The 25,099-nt window shown below is 36.9% G+C and overlaps 1 protein-coding gene across 1 annotated transcript; it reads left to right on the forward strand.

Moving 5' to 3' along the window:
• Positions 1-1,993: 1,993 nt before the first annotated feature.
• Positions 1,994-20,782, forward strand: LOC148197119 (uncharacterized). The gene is made up of 7 exons (XM_088092250.1): positions 1,994-2,024; positions 14,938-15,250; positions 18,747-19,248; positions 19,321-19,447; positions 19,526-19,804; positions 19,896-20,000; positions 20,080-20,782. The coding sequence occupies exons 2-7, from the start codon at positions 14,941-14,943 to the stop codon at positions 20,596-20,598; spliced, it is 1,842 nt and encodes a 613-aa protein (XP_087948376.1). The 5' UTR covers positions 1,994-2,024; positions 14,938-14,940; the 3' UTR covers positions 20,599-20,782.
• The last annotated feature ends 4,317 nt before the right edge of the window (positions 20,783-25,099 follow it).

Below are 25,099 nucleotides of genomic sequence, written 5' to 3' on the forward strand. Positions count from 1 at the left end.
TTGCTAACTTCCACCGCTATATGTTAACTGCATTTACAAGTTCCTGTTTTAGTGCTGTGGATGCTTCTACTTCTTGATGATTTGATATGAAACTGTACATGACTATGTGAAAAGTATGTATTGCATTTTGTTGTTGTTTTATGTGAATCTGTACATTACAGCCAAGCAATCCAACCAATACTTATGATTCAATGACTTTTTTCTTGCACAGTTTGTTAGTCTAATTTACAATTCCTTATTCAGAACTAAACTAGTACTAAGTGAAGCAACAAATTAAGTTCCCAGACTTCATAACCAAATCAACATCAGCCTAGAGGTGTTATTCTCTTTAGGTTGAGTCCTCTTGTTCAATATAATATTATATTCATACAATGTACTCAGTGCACATCACCCTTCTTTTTTTGACCTTTAAACCAGTTAAGTGTGCCCTTTACCATGAGCAGAATTAACTTGACAGTTACCTTTTATTTACCCTCTCTCATTTACCATTTACACAATTTCATCCAGTTGGGGTCCACTTTCTCAGTTTCCCAAACCAGGATCCTAACTCAAACACCATCATCATTTTATGAGTGCAATGAAAGAGTACAAAAATGAGCCTAAAATGTCACAGAAGTAGGAAAATTATAAAGGTTTTGTTTTGATATATGTCTGATTCTAATAATTGGTGCCTTGTCTGGCACCTTAGAATTTAGAAGGATAGCAGTGCATTTTTTAGTTGTCCTTGGCCCATATCTATGTGTCACCTATATAAAATTTTATCAACATTTATCATTCTGTGGTTCTGAATTTATGTATGTTTTAGTTATAAGGATTTAACTTTATGTTCTGTTAATGGACCTAGAACATGATTCTGAAATAGAGGAATTGAACAGTGAGGCATAATTAAAGATCCTGCCAAATGGTTAATTTCTTGAACTTAAAACACCACCCATTTCGTACTCCTGGAATGTTGTTTTTCCCTATGCAAAATTTCCCATCTTCCTATCTCATTATTAAATCCGAAAGAGAATAATACAGTCCACAACATTTTCATTCTCTCACTCCTTTAAACTCATGACCAATTTATTATCACACTGCCACTGAACTTACTTCTACTCCTATTTCACTTAATTTATTCTTTCTCTTTTCTAATTGTCCATTGTATATGTTATTGTTATCCTTTGTTCATCTCTTATTTTCCCACACTCTGTCTCCCCTGGAAGTTCCCTCTGTTAACACTATTTAAAAGACTTTGACTTCATCATTCACCTTTCACACACAATACAATAACCACTCCTACTTTTCTTGAACACCAAACTTAACTACATTTTCCTTTGGTACCTCAAGTGTGCTCAAAACAATTGACAGTAACAAAAAAGTCCACAAGTTGTACAATGTAGCTTACACAAGTGGATCACACTAGAATCAAACAATTAGACAATTAGGGTCAAGTGGATCATGCTAATATAGTATTAAAATCTACAGTATTTTATAAACATTTTTTTAAGTAATAATAATAAAATCATCTTGGTCTAAGAGTGAGAAGTTAATAATTATAATTGTTCAAAATTGACATCCTTTGAAGTGAAGTTGTTAAAGATCCATGGTAAAGTATAGCCGTACAGTGATTTGTACTTTGATCAGCCCTTATTTTCTCTGTTTGAGACAACAGCTACATATTTTATTTTGTATGTTAAACAAGGATTAAGACCCAAATGAAAATTGTATGTTTTAGATCTGAAATTACTCTTTCATCCTTAACACAGTTATGTACTTTGTTTGTTTACACCACTTCCATATGCTTTTTATAGTTGTCAGGAAGTTCATTAGTTTAATATAATTTATGTTAAAGTGTTAGGCTATTTGGAATGACTGTAAGTTCTTAAAATTGGATTGAATTTTTTGTGGACATTTAAAGGAGTTTTTAGAGGATCCGTTTCATGTGTTAGGGTCAGCTTTTAAAGGACTTTGGATTGTGGCCACAAAGGGAGGAGGAGAGTCTACGGATAACACTTAACTAGGAAAGGAAAGCAAAGGCAAAGGTATGGGGACCTAAACTTAAATTCGATGATTGTATCTATGTCATTTTATATTTGATTCTTATTTCATGAATTTGATGTTGTTCTTAGATGTTGTTAATGTTGAGTTTGAATGTTAAGTTATCCTGATTGAAGTTTTATGATATTGTAAACATTGAGGTTTGTGAAACTTTGTTGTGTATGGTTTGAAACTGATTGCCAAATATGTAAGAGGTTTGTTTTGGTACTTTAATTTGTGAATGATTAAATTGATAAAATTAAGCATGTACAATGGCTTCTTCCATTGGTTCTAATATCTCAGAATTAGCCATGACACATCTTACCATGTTTGTAAGATGATAGAATGTGTAGGTTTAGATTATCCTCTTCAATTTAGTAATGTCTTCTACGTCAAGAGTTAAGATCTTTACTAGAATACAGAGGAATTGGCCTTCAACAACTGATCTCAATTTTGTTCCACTTCCGAAGTGTGTTTTACATTAAAAAAAGTTTAAAATGTTTCCAAATTGGTTGTTTGAATACAACACATAACAAGATTTAGGTTCAGATGTTTAAAGCAATAAAAAAGGGTGTAGAAATGAAGGAGGCACACAATTAGACCTTAGGAATGGATCCAGAACAAATTATAGAAGACCAAAAAAATAGAAATGCAGATTGAAACCAAGTCTGCAGATTGAAATGCAGATTAAAATGGTTCTTAAACAATCAGTATCCTACATTACTGATATCTACAGTCTAGTTTTGTTGTCACTAGACCAGAACCTATATGTATTTAAACATAACTACAGAAAACAACAAAGTTAATAGCTTCTGTTCTGTTTTTTCCTGACAAGCAAAGTTAAGAAATGCTTCTGGAATTAACTGTTCAAACTTTTTGATATGACAAGCAAAGTTAAGAATCCTTTTTAACACTTTGCTTTACTTCTTTTAATCATTTAGTTCTATTTTAAATCACTGAACCAGGTCTTGCTGCAACCCAAATTGAATTTTAAAGCAACTTCATCAAAACAGTACCTCAATTTTCAACTCTGCACTAAAAATTGACTCAAGATTGATGGTTTTAAAACTGAATTCGTGCACAAGTGATTCTGACACTTTGGTAACACTTTCAACTGCTTTAATTCATCAATTTAAACTTTTGTGAACTCTAATTGGGTTCAAAACCAAACTGTATAACAGATTCACCCTTCTACTTGCTAATTTCACTCAAAATGGAGGTTTGAACATACTATTTTGCACACAGATGAATCTGACTTCAATTGGAATGTTCTAACAGTTTTAAAACAACAAATATGACTTGTTTAAACTGAAAAATAGCACAGAATCACACAAGCACGAAAATGACAAGTGTATCATCTGTTCAAAACCTTGGACGAACATTCACCTTAACATTTTTAGAAAATAATATAACTATTTTAAAAGTTATATCCAAGAGAATTTATAAATAGGTAATAAGTTATGTGTGTCAAAGGCACTTATTGAGGTTGAGGTGATGCCCTTTAGTGAGGCACACATCTCAGCTGCATTAGACAAGATGCTAGCTTAACATACACCTCCAAAAGCCCATCTATATGACTTGTTAATTAAAACACTAACGGGTCAACTGATGTTCTATCCCTGCTGGCTAATGGACAATAACGTCTGCCCAGGATGCATGGATCGAATAATGTCATTGGTATCAACAAAAAATCCTATTTTTGGCAAAAGTATCATCTAGTTTGCTGTAACATGGGCAAACAAAAAAACGCTAGAGAGAAATGGAACAAAACTTAATGTGGTTTAACCTACATTAAACTATGACTTACTACATCCATCCAGTGGCAAAGTGAAGCAAGTTCACTATTATTAATGATCATTTTAAGGAATAGGTACTTAGTACTCAACTTTAATCCCAATAGACCCAATTCCCCACTGTTGTTGAGGCTTGACATTCTTAGTAAGTAAGAGGATTTAGTATACTACACAACCCTCAGCTTCCACCTCAAATGTCTGTGAAAATTGCTTGCCAGATTACATGACAGGGTATTTGGGTGGTGTCACATGACAGGGCAGGTCCATGATTTATAAACTCCCAACCAAGGACAAATACTCCCTTCGGTGCCCTTTATTTGTAACCATTTCAAACACTGTGTAAAGACTTTATTTGGATTGGAAAAGGAGGAAGTTGCCTAGTAGTAATTTTTACCTTTGAATCAAATTCCTCAACTTCCTCAAACAACTTAAAACATGACTCCCAACAGATAAGAAAAAAATCAACAAACTCCCTTTCTGAAAAGTTAGCATCTTCAATATGCAAGCATAGTGATGGACATGGTGCCAGCTAATACACATGGTTAGTTTGACACAAGATTAAAGATAAATGTATATGTTGGAGTAACAGAGAAACACAAGGGCAGTAAGAATACATGTATCAAATGCACCTGGATTGACAAATCTGTACCCTATAACAATCTGATTAAAGCACATTATAGAGGCCTTTTTGTATCATCTTTGATCTGTGAAGGATATAAAAGACAAAGAAAGTGAACACAATTGAATTGTATTCTGGTTTCAAATTGTTAAATTTGTTTCAGTTATTGTCCTCTGATTCTGAAGCTTTGTACAACATTTTATAGTGTTGTTGAAGGTTGCTTAAGGTGTAGCCAACCATAATCAGCAATGGAATGCAATCTGCATACTTTGGTTGCTCAAAATCCTTTCCATTTGACTGTTTCAGAATTTCATTGTAGCTTTTCACCTTGGTGAACTTGTTTGAATTGTTTATTCTGCACTAAACTAGCGTAAGAAACTTCACACAAACTGTCCTAACAAGTTTAAGATGGTAAATCAATGCTAATTAGAAAGTCACATACAAAAATAACTTAGAACTCAAAATATGACACCCTAGAACCTATAACTAGTTAGTAGAATACACTAAAAGTGGTCATAATGCAAACTGTATTAAAGTAGTAACCAAAACAGTAAAAGAACTATGTACACAAGTTTTAAAACATAAAAGAAAGATAGAAATGAGTGGACAATTCGAAAACACAAAGAAATAGAAGATTTGACTATTTAGTGACCTAAAATTACACTACACCATGGTAAATTTGGTAAGAATGATGATGAGCAATCTGTTAAACAGGCCTAAAAGTCTCTACACAAGTTGTTACCTCCTAGAAATGACTAAGAATGGACTGAAGAACTGATTCCTATTACAGTATCTTGAAATCACCAGTAAAACCTCAAAAAGGCTACTAGAAATGCACTATAATGGTCAAATTTTGATGACTGCACTAAACTAGCCTAAGAAACTTGAAACAAACTGTCCTAACAAGTTTAGGATGGTAAATCAATGCTAATGAGAAAGTCACACTACAAAAACAACTTAGAACTCAAAATATGACACCCTAGAACCTAAAACTAGTTAGTAGAATACACTAAAAGTGGTCATAATATTAAAGCATTAACCAAAACAGTAAAACAACTATATACACAAGTTTTAAAACATAAAAGAAAGATAGATATGAGGGCACAATTCGAAAATACAAAGTATACAAAATCAAACAGCACTAAGAATGTATGCTGCACCAGAAAATGGACTTTAAAAGTGTGCTTTCAAACCCAAAAATGATTGGCAGTGTTTGTAAAGCTTAAGTGATGATTCAAGCAACTTTATATCATCAATTTAAAGGTGTTTAAACATTAAAACAACAAGGAATCATAGTACACTCGAAAATCACTAATTCACTTCGAAATTAAGTTAAGTAGTCATTTAAAATCCTATGGTACTACACACATTCTCAATGAAATGAGAAGGGTAAAAATACTATAAACACTTAGAACGTACAAAATATGTGGAAGTACTCTAGACAAGAGAACTTCAGGTGTAATAAGTTGTCTCCTCCAACTTTAATACACAACCCCTTAGGATGTCTAAGGCATTTCAATACCGAGGACTTATCTTTGCATGCCCTTATTGAATGCCTATGACCATAGTGTTGAAATTGCCTTCCATGTTCGACTTCAGTAGTAATAGGTTTATTACTTATGTCACATGGAGTGTTGCTGTTTTGGCTAAGTTTGTATTTGTTTGGCTTGTCACAGAACATGGCCCATTTTCCCAACCATCGTGCATGGATGTACAACCATCTCTGTACTATTAAAATTAAAAGGTTATCATGTTGGTATTGTTCTGTCATTTGAATATCTGTGAATTTTTTCTAAACCTCTTGTTAATGAATTGTTATGTTGTCATTGCTTCATACAGGAAAGAGGAGAGAAAGTACCACCAGAAGACTCTTGTGAATCAAAGGTTGTAACTAAAGTTTTCTTTTCAACTTATTAGTTTTCCGACATAACATTAGCTCAATTTCTCTTAGGAGTTCAATAAGCATGATAAAGAACCAGGCAAGTACATCAAGCATTGGAGAGGTATTAAACCGAAGACAGGGGCACCATATTCATGTGATATTGGCTATGAACGATTTCTTGGTCCCGAGGTTTGTTTGATGGCCACTCCTCATGTAACTATTTTAGTATGATTTCATTATATCAACAAGACCAATTAATTTGACTTTTGTTTTCCCTCTGCATATTTTCTTCAATCCTGAGATATATGGCAGTGACTTCAAGACCCCTTTGCCAGTTCTAATAGACAAGTGCATTCAGTCTGCACCAATTGACACAAGGAGATCCTTATATAAGGTGAAGTACCATACTGACGTGTATATAAATAAGCCCCAGAAGCAGTTTTAAATTCTAGTGAACTGCCACTTCAAATCATAAAATTGGGGATCTTCCAAGGCTCAATGTTAGTTTGGGGCATTTTTTTGTTGTTAACCCAGATGGAGTTTATTAGTGTTAAGTTATACCATATCAATTCAGCAATGATATTTAGTTTCTGATAGCATTAATTTCTAGCCCTTCAGTTTACATGTTGTTGACAATTGATCTCTTTACTTGCCTATTTATTTATTTCAGAATATAGTTCTGTCTGGAGGTTCAACCATGTTAAAGGATTTTCACAGGAGGTTGCAACGTGATCTTAAAAATATAGTGGATGCTCGTGTCCATGTTCAAGGATTTTTTTTTTTCATTTACAATATCCTTTTTCTTCCAGAGCAAGTAGCCCAGTATGCATATTTGAATGAATTCAGGGATGGCATTGTGGCAACTTCGGTGAACTATTTGTCACAGTGGTTGGTTATGGCTTACTGCCTTGAAATAGTGACAGTCACTTTTAATCTAAAGTTTATTGTTTTCATCTTGTTTTTTTCAGAGAAATCCTCACGCACCTGCAGAAAATACTACAGATCCTTCTCAAAGTATACAAAATGGGTCTGTTGATGAGAAAAATAACAGTGCATCTCCACTGTTTCCCGGAAATGTACCGAACCCTATGGAGTCTGACTTCTCAATGTTGACTGTTCAGAAGGGTCACCTCCCTGGTTCATCTACAGAAGCAGTTCCCCTGACCATGCAAATGCTGTTGGACATGTTTGATCCAGTTGTTAGCAGTGGTATGGCAACCCAACATCTTCAGGAATCTGTTTCTAACGTTGACATGCATTCACATACCCAGCCACAACTGTGGCTTGATAAATCAAACAAGGGCAACTATATTCTTCCACATGATAGTACAATGAAGGAACAGGAGGAGCTAGTGATTGAATCTGGATCAGATAGCATTTCTAGTGCCTATTCTCAGGGGTGAGTTTGTTATATAAGTTCAACAGTAGTTTTTCTTCATCAATCTTGTGTTAATTATTTGCTTGAAACTACATTTACAATGCGTGAGCAATGTGTTAGGAGTTCATAATTAATAATTCTCCCCGATTAATAACCTATATAAATCTAGATCAAGCCTATTCCTGAATGATTCATAATTAAAAAAAACCGGAATAGTATCCCATCACCTGCTACACTGTATTGGAACCCCAAAGTTTGTCCACACAACAATTACTCTCCCTATATGCATGTGTTAATGGAAATAAAGGTGGTTCTGGAACCATTGTGCTGTATCCATGTGAGCACTGTTGAATTTCTTAAGATAACCTGTGCTTATAAATAGTTCTAAGAGATTCTATTTTGTACCAATGGGAATTTGGCAGGTGTTATTGGAAAGGAGGTTCTGGAACCTTTGTGCATATTCATAACCTTATTTTATTTTCTTTCTGTGGACGTGAGATTTGATGTATCTTATTTATTTACTGTCTCCACATCTGCTTGTGACATGTATCACACTACAAGAAATTGTTTGATTACCGAAGGGTATTTACAGACGGCCTCACGGCCTTCGGTAAAAGTAATTTACCGACGGTCAGTTATAGTATTACCGAAGGTCTATGATCCCTCGGTATTGAATACAAAAATATCGCAAAATACAGGCGGCTTTTTACCGAAGGTCCTTAGGCCCTCGGTAATGAACTGGTCATTTTAAAAACCGAGGGTCCTAGGCCGTCGGTATGTTTGAGGGTGAATTAAAATCAAAACTTCTGATTTCCCTCTCCCATTTCGAGCTCGTCGACGAAAGCCTATTTCCCTCTCCCTGCGAATCATCTCCTCAGGCGCATTGTCTCTGTCGTCACGGTTGTCCGTCGAGCTCATCCTTCATTCGGTCGTGTTAGTGAGGCGGCGTGACAGTGGTTGTCGTTGACTGAGGCGACTGCCGTGGAGTAGGAGGGTTGGTGACTGAGGTGTCATCCTTCATTCGGTAGGCTTGGAGGTGTTTTTGAGGGATTCTCCGGGAAGGGTGTTGGTGGCCAGTGATTGGGGCATTTATTGCGGCTGCCGTGGAGTAGGGAGGGTGTTCCCGCTAGGATTGCCGCAAGGTTAGTGTTCTGTTCATTTGAATTTTAGGTTTGGGGCTTCCTCCTTAATTGATTTCTATTTGTTTTCGTGCTTCCAAATTCTTGCAATTCCTTGCAAGTCATTCTATATTGGATTGTGGTTGTGGCAACAGGGGTGGTGCTTCGTGGATAGCGTGAGGAGGCATTGCGGTGGTGACGTGTTGTGGACGTTGCTTTAACTGGTGGTGTAGTTGGGCTGGGTCTGCCATTGCAGAGGGTGCTGTGGAGCTTTTTATCAGGTTTGCTATCTTCCACCGCTGTAGTTAACTGCATTTAGAAGTTCCTCTTTTAGTGTTGGATAATAGCATGATTTTTCGTTATTTATGTTCTTGGAAGAATTTAAACATCATATCAAAATGTAACAGAAGATTTATGCACAAAGTTGTTTGTTTGTTTTTGTCGAACACCATCAAATATAGTTAGCTTCTACTTCTTGATTTGATATGAAACTGTACATCAGTATGTCAAAACTAAGTATTGGATTTTGTGGTTGTTTTATATGACTTCCTTTTGTGCATGGACTTATGCACAAGATATCATGAGTGCATCAACTTATCCCCATCTACAATAGGGCAGCTTAAAACCGGGCAGGTTGGATTGACTCCCGTTTGTTTTGTGGCTTGGAGAGACCATGCCACTTATTTTATGGTGGGTTAGGTTAGAAGATCATCTCATGTTTTATTGCGATTCTCTTATGAAGCTTTCTGTAGATAGTAAAATTAATATTAGACTCCAGTGTGGCAGAAGGTTATGACACTATATTAGATTATCCCTTATATAAACGTAGAACTAAGAAAATAAAATAACAGAAATTATTGAGATAGTTAGAGTAAAAGAGATAGTGGAAGATTATTTAAACTTTGAGGGATCATAAAATCTATTAACCAGAGAAATAACAGTGCTCTTTCCACAGCCACTGCTACCAACCAATGCTACTGTTTTTCCAGCTGGAATGGACAAGGACAGTCCTTGAAGGATTGATTTGTCTGGGCGTGATGGGTAGGAAAAGTGAACATCTTGAAAGTCAATGTCACCTTTGATTCTGCTAGGCATCTTCCCTTCTGATTCATTACTTATTAGAGGCTTTGTTTGGATCACATCCCCCTGCTCATTGCCCTCCAACCAAATTGTTTTTCTGCAGAGAACTCCATCCAAGAGCAGAATCCAGCATCTGTGTAACGTCCAGAACCTCCTTGGACGTGGCTGCTGTGTGCTCTGCTGCCATGCATTTCCACGGTTTTGCCTTACTTCAGCAAAAGAAAACAAAGCTGGTGGCTCCCAATTTTAATTCCAACTCTGTTGATTGTTTGCTCCTTCATGGGCCCTAGGCCATAACCTTCCCTTCCCATCTCCATCATTACATTATGGATTACCTTTTCTCTCTGTTTCTTGTTTCAAGAACACAGGCAAGCATAACCTTTATCAATGTCTATAATATCTCAGCTCATTTGACATGATTTCTCGTTGCTAGTTTTTTATATTACCTTTACTCATCTCTCATTATTATATGTGGTACCACCTCAAATACCAACTTAAACAAAGCAGGCACTTCGTATATAATGCTGAACATCCAAATCTCTAATGCATTTCTCCCAAACCTTTTCTTCCCTTTCCTTTACCAAATATTGAACATCGGTTTCTGTTATCAATATGTAAAATCAAACACCTTTTCTATATATCCCGGACGCCAAACCTCCTTTCCTACTTTATCGCCATTCTGCATGTGATTCTACAACCTAATTATCTAACCTAGCACCTCTATATAAATAACATGTAAAGGCAGTAAAAAATTATGGCCCAGAATCAACCAGAGACCTTATTTATTGGTCTTACTACCAAAATTTCTAGACAGTTGCTTTTATAATGTCTTACTTCACCAATTATTGATCTAAAATCAAACAGGGATCGATGTAGATGTAGTGTATGTACAGACATATTGGTAGCTATGCTAGGGGTGTTCAATTATTTTTCTCACTACATATACTACTTTTTGTCCATTTTGTGATGCTTCTGGCCTTATCTCTCTACTGGGTTTATGGTAATATACTGATTCGTGATACAATTTCCCATCAACAGCCACCTGAAGAAACAACTCTGCTATAAGTAAAAATAGACATCATCTGATTTGGTTTAAGGTAGTTAAGTTTTTCATTATGCTTTTATGGTCACTCTTTTTCTGGGGTATATCTTGGGATACCAAGTGTCCAGACCTATGAATGTGTGCATTTGACTTTCATCCAATTATAAACAAATATCTTCAATTTTTTTTATTTTATCTTCTCTAGTATTATATGTTTTATTTGAATCTAGTGTCTCCTATTTTTAGTATTTCAATTGCAAAATTTCCATTTTATTATTTAGATGTTTTAAAATTATAGCATTTATGTTTTTATATGATGATGATGGTCGATTATTTTTATATGCCAGAGTGTGAGATGCGTTATTCGCTGTTATTTCTGGCTCTTTCAATTCATTTCTTTTCCCCTTTTTTAACAAATACTGCTATGATATTAAATATTGGAAAATTAATTTATGTTTCTAGTGGTACTTCCACGTTTTATAAGATTAAGCTAATGATTTTTGCAAAGTGAATTTGGTTTTAAAATAAGCACTGAGAACGTATCTACTGCTAATTTAATTTAAAGCCTGTTATGATATTAATCTTATAAAATTTAAGTGCATAGATTCTTAACTGTTCATTTCTACTACTTACAATTGTTTTAGAGAAATATTTATCAATGGGAAGATCTCAAGATCACTAACAACATTATATATACCTTTTCAATTGGGTACACCGTTTTCTTGCAAACAACACACTTTTCCTGAGTTCCAGAAAACAATCTTGAAACCTTGTTGTTTTGGACCTGTGGATTTCCCAGAGACAATACAGAGGGAATTACTTTTTTTTACTAGTAGCAATTGCATTTTTCTGTAATCCTAAAGATAGAAAGATTTTTTTTGTGTGTATTAAGAATGTGTAAAAACCTGATCAGCAGATCTTTCAACTCTAGCAATTCTTGGAATACCTTCAAGCATGAATTATAAAGTCAGATGAAAAGAGAACAGAATAACTTGAAAATAGTGTATATTGTTAGAACTAAAAGAAGTACTTGATTTGAAGAAATAAGTAACGTGCGTCCAAATCTCAAACATCGAGAAGAAGATAGCTGTTAGATAAATGGTATGCTTTCAGAATCGAAATATGAATTCTTAAATTACTGTTAATAGAATAAAATAAAGATACATAAAGGATCTAAGATTAGGTTCTTTACAATTAAATGCATACCAGATACGATCAGAACTATTCATGAAAGGTACAAAAAGTTTATCAGATAATGGAAAAATGCAACCTCACACAGTAATAGTAATTCATCTGAAGAGTGTTGAGCACTCTTTGAAAGATATGAAGTAGAAATAGGAACTAATTCATCTGAACTTAGTGTCAACAGGAATATCCTTTTATTCTACACTTTGCCATATGGATTCGCCACATGGATTCACCTTGGCCTCTTCCCTACTCAGGGCCACATTCTCCTTATTCAGATTGAAAAACAAATAATATATCTCAATCTGTTATTCACACTGGACCATTCTCTCTAAGTTACAATAGATATCATCAATTCTGGTCTATTTCCAACCCTCAATTCTATGATTACAATGCTCCTTTTTCCTATATCTCATTCAAGTCACATTGTATGATTATTACTGGAAACAGAACAGATTTTTCGAGCATATACTCTTTAGCTATGTGTCCTCATAAAAGAAGAAAATATACACTTTCCAAGCATTAAATCATAAAAATCATCATCAATCCACAAGAAGAAAAAAAAAAGAATCATTCGACCAATCTAAGAGTGAAAGCTCAAATGAAGCTTTGATCAAATTCAGAGAAAAGAAAAGATAAAAGCATGATCCTATGTTTGGTCTCACCTTGAGGGTGCCCTTGCAGTGGTGGCATCTGAAACACGATTTATGGTACACCTTGTTGTCAGCAGTAAGCTGTTCCACCCAATACACTTTCTTTTCACAAGCTGTGCACTTCTGGGTGGTGCCTGCAAATGATGCCATCTCAAATGGTGATTTAGAATTTCAACACCAGATATTTTAGCTTATAGCCAGATTTGGTGTTTAAACCATTACTTTTTGAGTTAAAATGGAAGTAGAGTGGTAATTTTGAACTTTTTGTCGTGCATTACTCATTTTAAGCTATTGTTTGTTTATAATATATAACATTATTATAAGTTGGTATATAAAGATTATTATATGTTGCAAATATAGGTTTTTTGGAGGAAGACCCACTGTTCAATTGAATAAAGTTGGTGTCAAATTTGGAGGTGTTGCAAATTAGGAGGAGTTAAGCATCTGAAACAAGTATGTACTCAATCATATTTTATTGAAGTTTTCAAAGTCCTGTTTTTGGTGCCTGAATGTGCATTTATTGTAAACTTTGTTGGGTATGTGTTGATTTTAGCATTGTAAATAACCTTATTGGAATATTTTGAATTGTGGACTTGTATTTGATTTAAATTCTGATTTGTATGGTAAAAAACTACATAACAGACCTATAATCCGTGCCTTTGGTTCATGTTTATGGTCCAAACTTGATCTCACTCTCTCCCTTTATGTCCAACATCCAACCACATTTAAAGTAAGTCTTAATGTTTGACCAAGAAACACAAAATACTAAAGTAGGCTACCAAACTACACATACACTGTTCTAAAAAGTTTAGAACAGTTAAACCTACCTAGTACAGAAATGACACTACCAAAAGTACCTAAAACTGAAAACATGACTACCTAGAACCTAAAACTAGTTAGCAGAATAGGATAAAAGTCATAATATGGACAAGGTTAAGAACCTTGTCCTTCATAGGCAGTTAGTCTTTGGTTGTTTCTTACATTAGTGTGAAGGACCATTTGAACAGTGCACAGTAGTTTGTAATGACCAAATACACTTGTGAGGTTCAAATGACCATTTGTGAGGTTCAAATGATTTGTCAATCAAGTTTATATCATCAAATTGGATGTGTGCAAACACTTAAACAGCCAAGGAATACACTACAACAGAATTTCACTACAACAGAATTTCACTACATCAGATTTGAAAACTAAGTGGAATCAAAGCTGGAAAGCACCAACAAAGATTATGAAAGTCCTAATTGAGTAGATCTAGCTTTAGAATATGAGCTAGGAGAGAATATGAAAGTCTTTAGAAGACCACTATTTCACACAATAATTAGTACCAAACTAGATCAAAAAGTGGACCAGAAATGTAGAAGGACAGCTCCATATTCTGACTTCAATTGGTCAATTTTAAGCTTTTCATGCACCATTATCTAATCTACACTGGTCCTAATCCTCTGCATAACAGATAAGTGCAGATTTTTATAATTTGTATATAACAGATATTTGTATATAATGTGGCTGGATTTTCAATGTGGCTTCATTTTCAATGCTGTAACAAGTTTAATACAACAATTACAACCTTTATAAACTGCCAAACAGCACAACATCCCTGCTGCACGAAAATAGACACCCACTACAACTTTTTCTTCTTGAAAAGAACTTCATAAAGTGCACTAGAATTGTTTGAATTTGCAAACTGCATAAAGACATCCATGGTTAAATTGTTGTATATATCCATGCTTTTATAGATATTTGATTGTCTAAATTATGTTGATGTGTATATGGTATGTTCATTTACCTTGTATTTCATTTCTTAGCCTATAACTTCATTAAGTGGAGTAGTCATTTAAGTACCTATGGTACTACACACATTCTCAAATCAATGAGAAGGGTAAAAATACACAAAACACTTAGAAACTAGAAATTATTAGGAAGTACTCTAGAGAAGAGAACTTTTGTTGTAATAAGTTGTCTCCTCCAACTTTAATACAGAGCCCCCCTTAGTATGTCTAAGGCATTTCAATACCGAGGACTTCTCTTTGCATGCCCTTATTGAATGCCTATGACCATAGTGTTGAAATTGCATTTCATGTTCGACTTGAGTAGCAATAGGTTTATTACTTATGTGACATGGAGTGTTGCTGTTTTGGCTAAGTTTTTATTTGTTTGGCTTGTCACAGAACATGGCCCATTTTCCCAACCATCGTGCATGGATGTACGACCGTTGTTATAGTGGAAGGAGAGGTTTGAAGGAATCTTTTGTCATTGGAGTTGAAGAGTTCGTGGAGACGGCCCGACGATATCAATATTATGCCCTTGATGGAGGGATTCGATGTCCATGCATCAAGTGCGAATGTACAAGCATTCTGAAAGATGAAGTCGTCAAAGTTCACCTTTACCAAAAAGGGTTCATGCCTAATTACACGGTCTGGACATTTCATGGTGAAGAAATTCCTTCGACCTCCACTACAGCTGAAAAACGGCTTGCATCAGGTTCGAATACTGTTGTACATACATGTGAGATAGATCAATTTGCCTACATGCAAGAGATGGTCGACCACGCTCTTCGTCACCATGCTGCAGAAGCAGACGATAGTCATGATGAAGAGCCTCCAAATGAAACGACGCAGAGGTTTTACAATTTACTGACAGAGGCAAATCTACCTGTATTTGAAGGTTCATCTGAGTCAAAATTGTCAGTGTGCATTAGACTCATGGCTGGGAAATCTAATTGGAACGTTCCCATTCAAGCAGTGGACTTCTATACAAAACTGATGTTAGATTTGACACCACCAAACAATTTGATGCCGAAGAATTTTTACCAAGCCAAAAAATGTGTTTCAAGGTTGGGATTGGATGTGAAGAAGATTGATTGTTGTGTTAATGGATGTATGTTATTCTATGACAATGACAGTGGCAAAAATGATGCACTGTTGGTTGAATGCAAGTTTTGTGGCTCACCTCGATATCAGACAATGCATGCTGGACGGAGGCAAAAAAAACCAATTCCATTAAAGTCCATGTTCTACTTACCTATAATTCCAAGATTACAAAGATTGTTTACTTCAATGCAAACAGCAGAACACATGACATGGCATGATGGTAACAAAACTCCGGGACTTTTGCGTCATCCTTCTGATGGTGAAGCTTGGAAGCACTTCAATCGTAAACATCCATCCTTTGCAAGTGAACCGCGTAACGTCAGACTTGGTCTATGCTCTGATGGGTTTACCCCATACATTCAAGCGTCTGCATCACCGTATTCATGTTGGCCCGTGATAGTTACCCCATACAATCTACCACCTGAGATGTGCATGACAAAGCCTTACATGTTTTTATCGTGTATAATACCAGGTCCATCTAATCCCAAATCATTGATTGATGTTTACTTGGAGCCTTTGATTGATGATTTGAAGAAGTTATGGAATGGTGTTTGGACGTATGACGTTTCAAGGAGGCAAAATTTCCTTATGAGGGCAGCCTTGATGTGGACAATTAATGACTTCCCAGCGTACGGCATGTTATCTGGTTGGAGCACACATGGTCGATTAGCTTGTCCACATTGCATGGAACATACAAAGTCATTCCAATTGAGTCATGGCCGGAAAAGTAGTTGGTTTGACTGCCATCGACGGTTCTTGCCCATTGATCACCCCTTTAGAAGAAACAAAAAGGCATTTCGAAAAGGACAAGTTGAAACGGATATGCCCCCGCCAAAGTTGACTGGATCACACGTGTGGAGAAGAGTGAAAGACTACCCAAAAGTGACTGAATCTGGTCAGAATAGGCTAGAAGGGTTTGGGGAATGGCATAATTGGACTAAAAGAAGCATATTCTGGGAACTTCCCTATTGGAAGGACAACTTGCTAAGACACAACATCGATGTCATGCACACAGAAAAAAATTTCTTTGACAATGTCTTCAACACAGTCATGGATGTTAAAGGTAAGACAAAAGATAATGAGAAAGCAAGAAAAGATTTACCTTTGTATTGTGGACGAAAAGACTTAGAGTTGAAGGCACAAGGTAACGGCCGATTATTTAAACCAAAAGCAAATTACACCATGTCAAAAGACGAGACAAGAATAGTGTGTGGATGGATCAAGGAGCTTAGAATGCCAGATGGATATGCTTCTAACTTGTCCAGATGTGCCAATGTTCAGACTGGTACTATTCAAGGGTTGAAGAGTCATGATTGTCATGTATTCATGGAGACTTTCATCCCTCTTGCGTTCAGTTGTTTGCCAACACACATGTTACATCCACTGATAGAAATCAGTAACTTCTTTAAAGATTTGTGTTGCACGACACTAAAGGAAGATTCCCTTAAGAAGATGGATGAAAATATCCCGATTATTCTCTGCAAATTGGAAAGAATATTCCCTCCTGCATTCTTTGATTCAATGGAGCACATTCCAATTCATCTTGCATATGAAGCTTGGCTTGGGGGACCCGTGCAGTACAGGTGGATGTATCCCTTTGAAAGGTTTATGGGAGAATCCAAACGCTCAGTTAAAAATAAAGCTAGAGTGGAAGGCTCAATTTGTGCAGCTTACTTGCACAGAGAGACAACTTATTTTTGTTCACATTATTTCAAGAACTTCATGTTGTCCCCCACTCATGTCAGAAATGAAATGCAATGGCAAGTTGAACCACGTGAAGGTGCATTATCAGTTTTCCGACAAACAGGCCGTCACGCAGGGAAAGAATTCACTCACTGGTTAACTGATGTTGAATTCAACTCTGCTCATGTCCATGTCTTGATCAATTGCAGTGAAGTAAAGCCGTACCTTGAGTATGTCATCATCCATCTCTAATCTATCAAACGGTTTAATTGTTATACACTAATGAATTTCATTTGTACCAGCTCATTTGTTGTGGCTGAGCAAGTCGCAGAAGGAAATACTTCTGCTAGAATACACTCAGAGTTTCCGCATTGGTTTAGAAATCAGGTCCGTAGTTTTTCCTACGTTTAGAGCAAGGTTAATTTGACCATTGCTTTTATAATTTTGTTACTACCTTTGTAGGTTTTTAATCAGGCATTAACTCCCACGGTTCAAGAGTTAAGACATCTCTCCAATTGGCCAATGAGATGTGTCAAAGAATGGCACACTTACTTCATCAATGGTTACAAATTCCATACACATGAATGGTCTAAAGGAAAGAAAACATCAAATTGTGGTGTGTATGTCAAGGGCCTAACAGAGGGGTCTTATGATGATTTCTACGGCATCATTCATAAAATATATGAGTTAGAGTACAACAGCACTACTTCTCCAAACAGAGTGGTACTCTTCTATTGTGAATGGTTTGATCCTTCTAAAGCTGGTACTAGAGTGGATCCACGCTTTAATATTGTAGAACTGAACCAGAGACTAAGATATGGGCCTTTTGATCCTTTCATTCTACCATCTAATGTGAGACAGGTTTATTATGTGCCATATCCACCATTTCACAATATTGACAAGCGTGGTTGGGCCGTAGCAATACAAACGAAGCCTAGAGGTCGCATAGACTCAAATCAAGTAGAGGAAGATGTAGCCTACCAACTTGACCAAATGTCACAACCACAAGAAATTATCGAAGTTGAACGTATAACCGCATTGGTCGACCCTGATGGTGATGGAGATGAATTAGAAGCAACAGTACAACGTGATGAAGAAGAAGAGGAAGAAGAAGAACAAGAAGAAGAAGAAGAAGATGAAGAAGAACAAGAAGAAGAAGATGATGATGATGATGACGATGAAGAAGAAGAACAAGAAGAAGAAGACGATGATGAAGATGAAGATGAAGATGAAGATGATGATCAGGATGACGATGATTGAATGTTGAACATCTATTGTAGCAAATTGGACTATCATTTCATTACCATTATCTAAAATACCATCTTTAAGTTGTATGGAATTACTTGTACATTGACTTTGAAAACAATTCATCCTTCTTTATTTATTTATATTTATTCGCTTTGTTTGTAACCATTTCAATGCAGTAATGACAGGACAAGGTTCAGACCGTCCTGATAAAGGAAAAGGGGTAGCAAGGCCTACGAAGAGGAAACGGCAGGCACCAAAGTATGTACTTAGGGTGCCTGCTAGACTACCTACCCCTGCTCCCGGTAGTTCATCATCTGTGGGGCCTCCTCCTACCCCTAGTATACAGACTCCTACACCAGCAGTAGACCCTACTCCTCTTCCTCGTGCAGTACACCCTTCTACTACCACTGCAGTAGACCCTTCTCCTCCTCCTGCAGCACACCCTTCTACAACCCCTGCAGCAGACCCTCTTCCTCCTCCTCTTATTGCCACCCCCACTCCTCCCCCTATTGTTATTACTCCCACTCCTCTCCCTGACCCTACTTCTATACCTTCCTCATCTTCTGTACCTCCTTCTGAGACTGTCACACCACTTGGTGATCCAGATTCAAGTGGTGATGCTGAAGATCTTGACCCGCCCCTCCATGATCGACCATGGATTGAGCCCTATGGTAAAGGGTAAGTTTATAATCTGTTGATATCATTTGATGTTTAAACCATATTGTAATTGAAACGAGTTTTGTTATGCAGGTTTATTCCATCTAGGGTTGCTTCCCAGGCCATCACACGTTCAATAAAGCAACAGTTTTTAACTCCATGGCCTACTTGGGGAGCAATACCTCATGACGACAGAAAGCCATTCTGGCAGCGCTTTCAGGTGAGCAATCTATTACACTAATGTCCGTCTTATTTTAGTATGTTCTGTAATCAATGTTTGTTCTCTTTAATGTTACACATGAAGGTGCAGTGGAAACCTGAACATGAAACTCAGATACACAGAAATTTCCACATGAAAGCATCTCATCGGCTGTCAGAGATGTTTAGGGATGCCCGGATTGCAGGACAGCGCCCTAACTGGCTGGGTGAGCACATTTGGAACTCTTTACTGGCCCATTGGAATACAGTAGAGTTCCGCAATAAGTGTGCCAAAGCCCAGCGGAACAGAGCGTCTGAAAGGGGTGGCACCCTGCATACTGGTGGGTCGATCACCATTCATGAGCATGCCATTCGTATGGTATAATCTCATTACATAACTTTTTCTTTCATAAATAAGTTATGTATATTGTATTTCATATGTACGCTTGTAATTCTTAATTATGTTACAGGCACAGGCTCTAGGACGGGCGGTCCATGTTGATGAGGTATTTGCACAGACTCACGTTCGGAAGGGAACTAATCAATTTGTTGATGAAAGATCTCGGAAGACTCATGTAAGCAAATAACACTATTAGTAATTGTTCATTTATGTTATACTATCGTTCCCTGACATTGCTTTTAATGTTTCAACAGGAAGACTTTTCTACGAGACTTTCACAGGTTAGATCTGAACATGAGTCAGCTCCTACACCGGATGATGCCAGTAATGCAGATGATGACATCCGTAGGACGCAGTGCTGGATCGACACCGTTGGTGGGAAGAAAAAGGGACGAGTCTATGGTGCGGGACAGCTTGCTGCAAACTATACAGCATCCAGAGGAGGTACTCTGAAGCACCAGCCTTCTTCTTCCACCAGTACTCCTGACGAGGTTCTTCAACTCAGGCGGGAACTCCATGAACGTGACCAGGAGCTCACTGATCTCAGAGCAGAGTTTACAAATTTGAAGGCCCTGGTCATGACTGTCTTGCCTCAAACCTCACAGGACGTACAAAATATCCCTCCCACCCAATCACGACCTTCCTCATCACCTGCTGCCACTCAGCAGCCCACTTCAGTCCAACCCTCATCAGTCCAACCCACACCAGTCCAGCCATCAATAGAGGAGCAGGATGATGAAAATCATTCTGATGATAGTTATGTACATTATTAGGTTTCATTTTCTTATTACTTGTTAGACAAACATTTGGATATTAGAACATTTTGAGTTGATATCATTTCAATGTTAGATGTACTTACAGACTTTGGATGTTACAACATCCTTGTGTTACATTGTTTTATGTTTGAACTATAAATACATTATTTATACATTAATGGATGTCCTGTGGATTATTTGATGTGCCTTGGATATTGATCATTGTTTGGATCTTTGAGATGCACATTATGCATCTTTGTATGTGTTTGAAAAACTGTTATGCAGGTCTGTTTGTAAATGAAATTTGTTATACAGGTCTGGGTTGCAGAGGGAAAACCATTTCTCTGAAACCTGCTCTGCATTTTACCGAAGGCTTTTGCCCTTCGGTAAATGCCCTCGTCTGCCCATTACCGAAGGCTTCCGCCCTTCGGTAAATACCCTCGATTGCTCATTACCGAGGGCTTTCGCCCTTCGGTAATTACCGAAGGCTTTCGCCCTTCGGTAATTACCGAAGGCTTATGGCCCTCGGTAATTACCGAAGGGCGGAAGCCCTCGGTAATGGTTAGCGACAAGAGATTTACCGAAGGATTTTTGGCCGTCGATAGGCCTTCGGTAAACATCCATTATCGACGGCTTTTGGCATTTTCCGAGGGCTTCTAGCCTTCGGTAATGCCCTACTTTTTTGTAGTGTCATACTTGAATATACACATGCCTGAAAGTTTCCTGATTTTCTTCACGAGTAATGTCAGAACTGAATTTTATATGAACTGCCTTTTCCGGTATATCACTCTTAATGGATTATATATAAGATGAGTACATAAGGTTTTGAAAGTAAAAATATTGTGGAACACTTTTTGTTGCTAGCTTTGCAATTTTGATTATATTGTACACAACCTACTTACACTGTAATTGTCAAATTAAAGATAAATAACAACGAAGAATGCATTTCAAAATGCCTTAAGCTGATTACAAGTATTCACAAAATCATTTTTCCAGAATTGATCTTTTGAAGGTGTGACTTGCAAGTCTTGGACTTATTCTTGCATTAATAAATAAGCCAAATCTATTATTTTACTTTGAACACTTTCATCGAAGTGCTTTGGTTTCTTGAATAAATTGGCATGCATTCAGTACACAAAACAAATTGGAATTTATAATGTAAATGTCACATAATTTTTCCTGCAGTTTGAAGAGCAAAGAGATCAAGTGGCAATAGAGCAAATTCTACGGGTTATTTTTGTGGACCTTGAACGGCCTAGTCCTGTAAGACTACATGTCTCTCACACATGACATGACACAACATACCATTTTATTATTTGCAGTTACCCCCTTTTAACGTTCTCTGTAGCCAAATTGTTTATTCTTACTAGAGATGCCTCTTTGATGTCCATACATGAGGGCTCAACTGTGAAGCCAGTCACCACTGCATGCGAACTATCTGTTATACAGGTCTGGGTTGCACAAGAAAAAGCATTTTGCTGAAACCTGCCCCGCATTTTACCGAAGGCTTTTGCCCTTCGGTAAATGCCCTCCCATGGCCATTACCGAAGGCTTTTGCCCTTCGGTATATACCATCGTATCCTCATTACCGAAGGCTTTCGCCCTTCGGTAAATACCATCGTACGCTCATTACCGAGGGCTTTCGCCCTTCGGTAATTACCGAGGGCTTCTGCCCTTCGGTAATTACCGAAGGGCGAAAGCCCTCGGTAATGGTTAGCGACAAGGGATTTACCGAAGGATTTTTGGCCGTCGATAGGCCTTCGGTAAACAACCATTATCGACGGCTATTGGCATTTTCCGAGGGCTTCTGGCCTTCGGTAATGCCCTACTTTTTTGTAGTGAATTGCTCTTACCGAGTGATCTTGGCTTGATTGGTCTGCACACATCTGTGTGTATGAGTTCTAATGGCTTTTGAGCTCTTGAGTCTGACTCATTTGGGAAACTCAACCGAAATTGTTTTCCAAGTAGACATCCTTCACAAACTTGGTTGGGGTGAGTAATATGAGGCAGTCCTCTCACCATTGCTTTCTTGAAGAGCAACTCTAATCCTTTAAAATTTAGATGGCCAAATCGAAGATGCCAAAGCCATGATTGGTCTTTGTAGCACATCTTGAGACATTGTGGGCCATCACTTTGAATGTTGAGCACAAACATTCTATTTCTTGTCATTGACACCTTTGCAATGAATCTACTTGTATTATCTCTTATCGAAAGGTTATTATTCTTAAGTTGAATATCATAACCTTTCTCTAAGAGTTGTCTTAAGCTCAAGATGTTGCTCTTCATGCTTGGCACATAATATACGTTGGAAATAAATTGATGTTCTCCATTCTTTAGTCGGATGAGGACATTACCTTTTCCTTTCACCGCCACCTTTGATTCATCTCCAAAAGCCACGTTTCCTTTTACTGATTCATCAAGCTCCACGAACATGCTTCTTTTCCCACACATATGGTTACTTGCTCCACTGTCAAGGTACCACTGATTATCCTCGCCTCTATCTTGGCCCTTGTAAGCCAATAGCAAGGTACCATCTTCTTGACACCTTTCTTCAGCATAATTGACTTTCTCTTCGACTTTATTTTTGTTAGGGGCTCTACATTCAGAAGCATAATGTCCAAACTTATCACAATTGTAACACTTGATTCGTGTCTTGTCATACCTTGAATTCGGATTTCCTCTCCCACGACCTCTGTTAGAGCTTTCTCCTCTTTGGTTATTGTTGTTAGGCCTTCGTCCTTGTCCACGTCCATATGCACGCCCTCGTCCTTGTTCTTGACTATAACTTCGCCTTGATTGGTTGTGTGTATTTTCTTCTTTTCTTGAATCAACGTGTGCCTTGAGGACTTGCTCCGTGATCTCTTCCTTCTTCTTTTTCTTTTCTTCATAAGCTTGCAACGAACCAAGAAGTTGCTCTATTGACATGGCCTCCAAGTCTTTTGTTTCTTCGATAATGGTGACAATATGTTCGAACTTTGGATCTAATGATCTAAGAATTTTCTCCATAATTCTTACATCATCTAGCTTCTCACCATTTCTTTTTAGGTTATTAGTAACCGTTAAAACTCTTGAAAAGTAATCAGAGACTAGTTCACCTTCCTTCATATGCAAAGCTTCAAACTCTCCTCTCAAAGTTTGAAGACGTACCTTTTTGACTTAATCTGCTCCCTTGTAAGAGATCTTAAGCTTCTCCCATGCTTCCTTGGCTGACTTGACTCCAGAAATCTTCTCAAAAGTATCTTCATCTAATCCTTGATAAATTAGACAGAGAGCTTTCTTGTCTCTCTTCCTTGAGTCTCTCAAGTTATCCTTTTGAGCTTGAGAAAGACTCTCCAGATTCTCTGGCTCAATGTGGCCCTTCTCGACCACCTCCCAGACATCATGTGCACCAAGGAGAGCTATCATCCTTAAGCTCCAATTGTCATAGTTGCTCTTGGTGAGCATTGGGACTTGAAAGGGAACTCCAGTATTTGCCATTTCTATGAAGATCTTATGGCTCTTGATACCACTTTGTTGGGAGAAAACTTTAAAGGCTAGAAGGAAGTGTTTAAGATTGGGAGAGGTTGGAAGATTTTGAGAGAAGAGGAAAGACTTGTATTGAGTGCTTCTAAACTTTTTTGGCTTATTTTCAAATGATACAATCATCCCCTATTTATACTAATGGCACCTCCTTAACCAATGGTTAGGATCTTGCCACCACAACATTCATCTAAGGGTTATAATTTATTCTCTAGAACTTTCTAAAACATTCCTATAATTCTAAACTTATCTAGAGACATCTTATGGATAAGCATCTCTAGATATTTTTGTGGAACATTCTAGAATCCTTCTAGATAGGATTTTCTAGAATGTTATTTGGGCTTTTACTAATATTGGGCTTTTATCTTTTAGGCCCAACATACAAAATCAATTTATATTCCAACACCCCTTCTTAAACTTGATTTTGTACTCCAAGCAAACTTCTCAACTTCATGAAGACTTCTGGTTTCAGAGGATTATCCTACGTTGGAGAAGAATAGGAGCTGCTGGTTTCAGAGGTTTGGGAAAAGTGAGATGTGGAGTAAAAGAGGAATTGAGTAACTTTGGGTTCACAAGAGTCATTTTGTTCAAGGCTCGCTTATGTCTGCAACTGCGAATGTTTAACATTGGGTGGTCTCATACGTATATATAGATGAGAGGGCCGGATGATTATAGGAGCTGGGATAATGTGGTCCCAAACTTTTAAAATTGCATATATATACATACGATAATTAAATTATTTACTTTTAATTTTTGTATGAATTATTTATAAGGTGTAATCATACATTTGGTTTTCTTTTATGATTTTTTTAAATAGATCTTTTGTTTTTTTTAATTGAATCCATATACTTTTTTTAAAATTGAAATAATTAAGTTTCCTTAGTTTTACACTAAGACATTTAAAGACAATTAAAGAAGTGTCACGGTTGATATTTTTATTAAAATATTTTTTGAATTATTTTTATTTTAATTTTTTAATATTTTTATAAAAATAAAAAAA

The sequence above is a fragment of the Vigna umbellata genome, chromosome 6 (assembly GCF_029865625.1).
Source record: "Vigna umbellata cultivar VRB3 chromosome 6, Vumbellata_1.0, whole genome shotgun sequence".
NCBI classification, from domain to species: Eukaryota; Viridiplantae; Streptophyta; class Magnoliopsida; order Fabales; family Fabaceae; genus Vigna; species Vigna umbellata.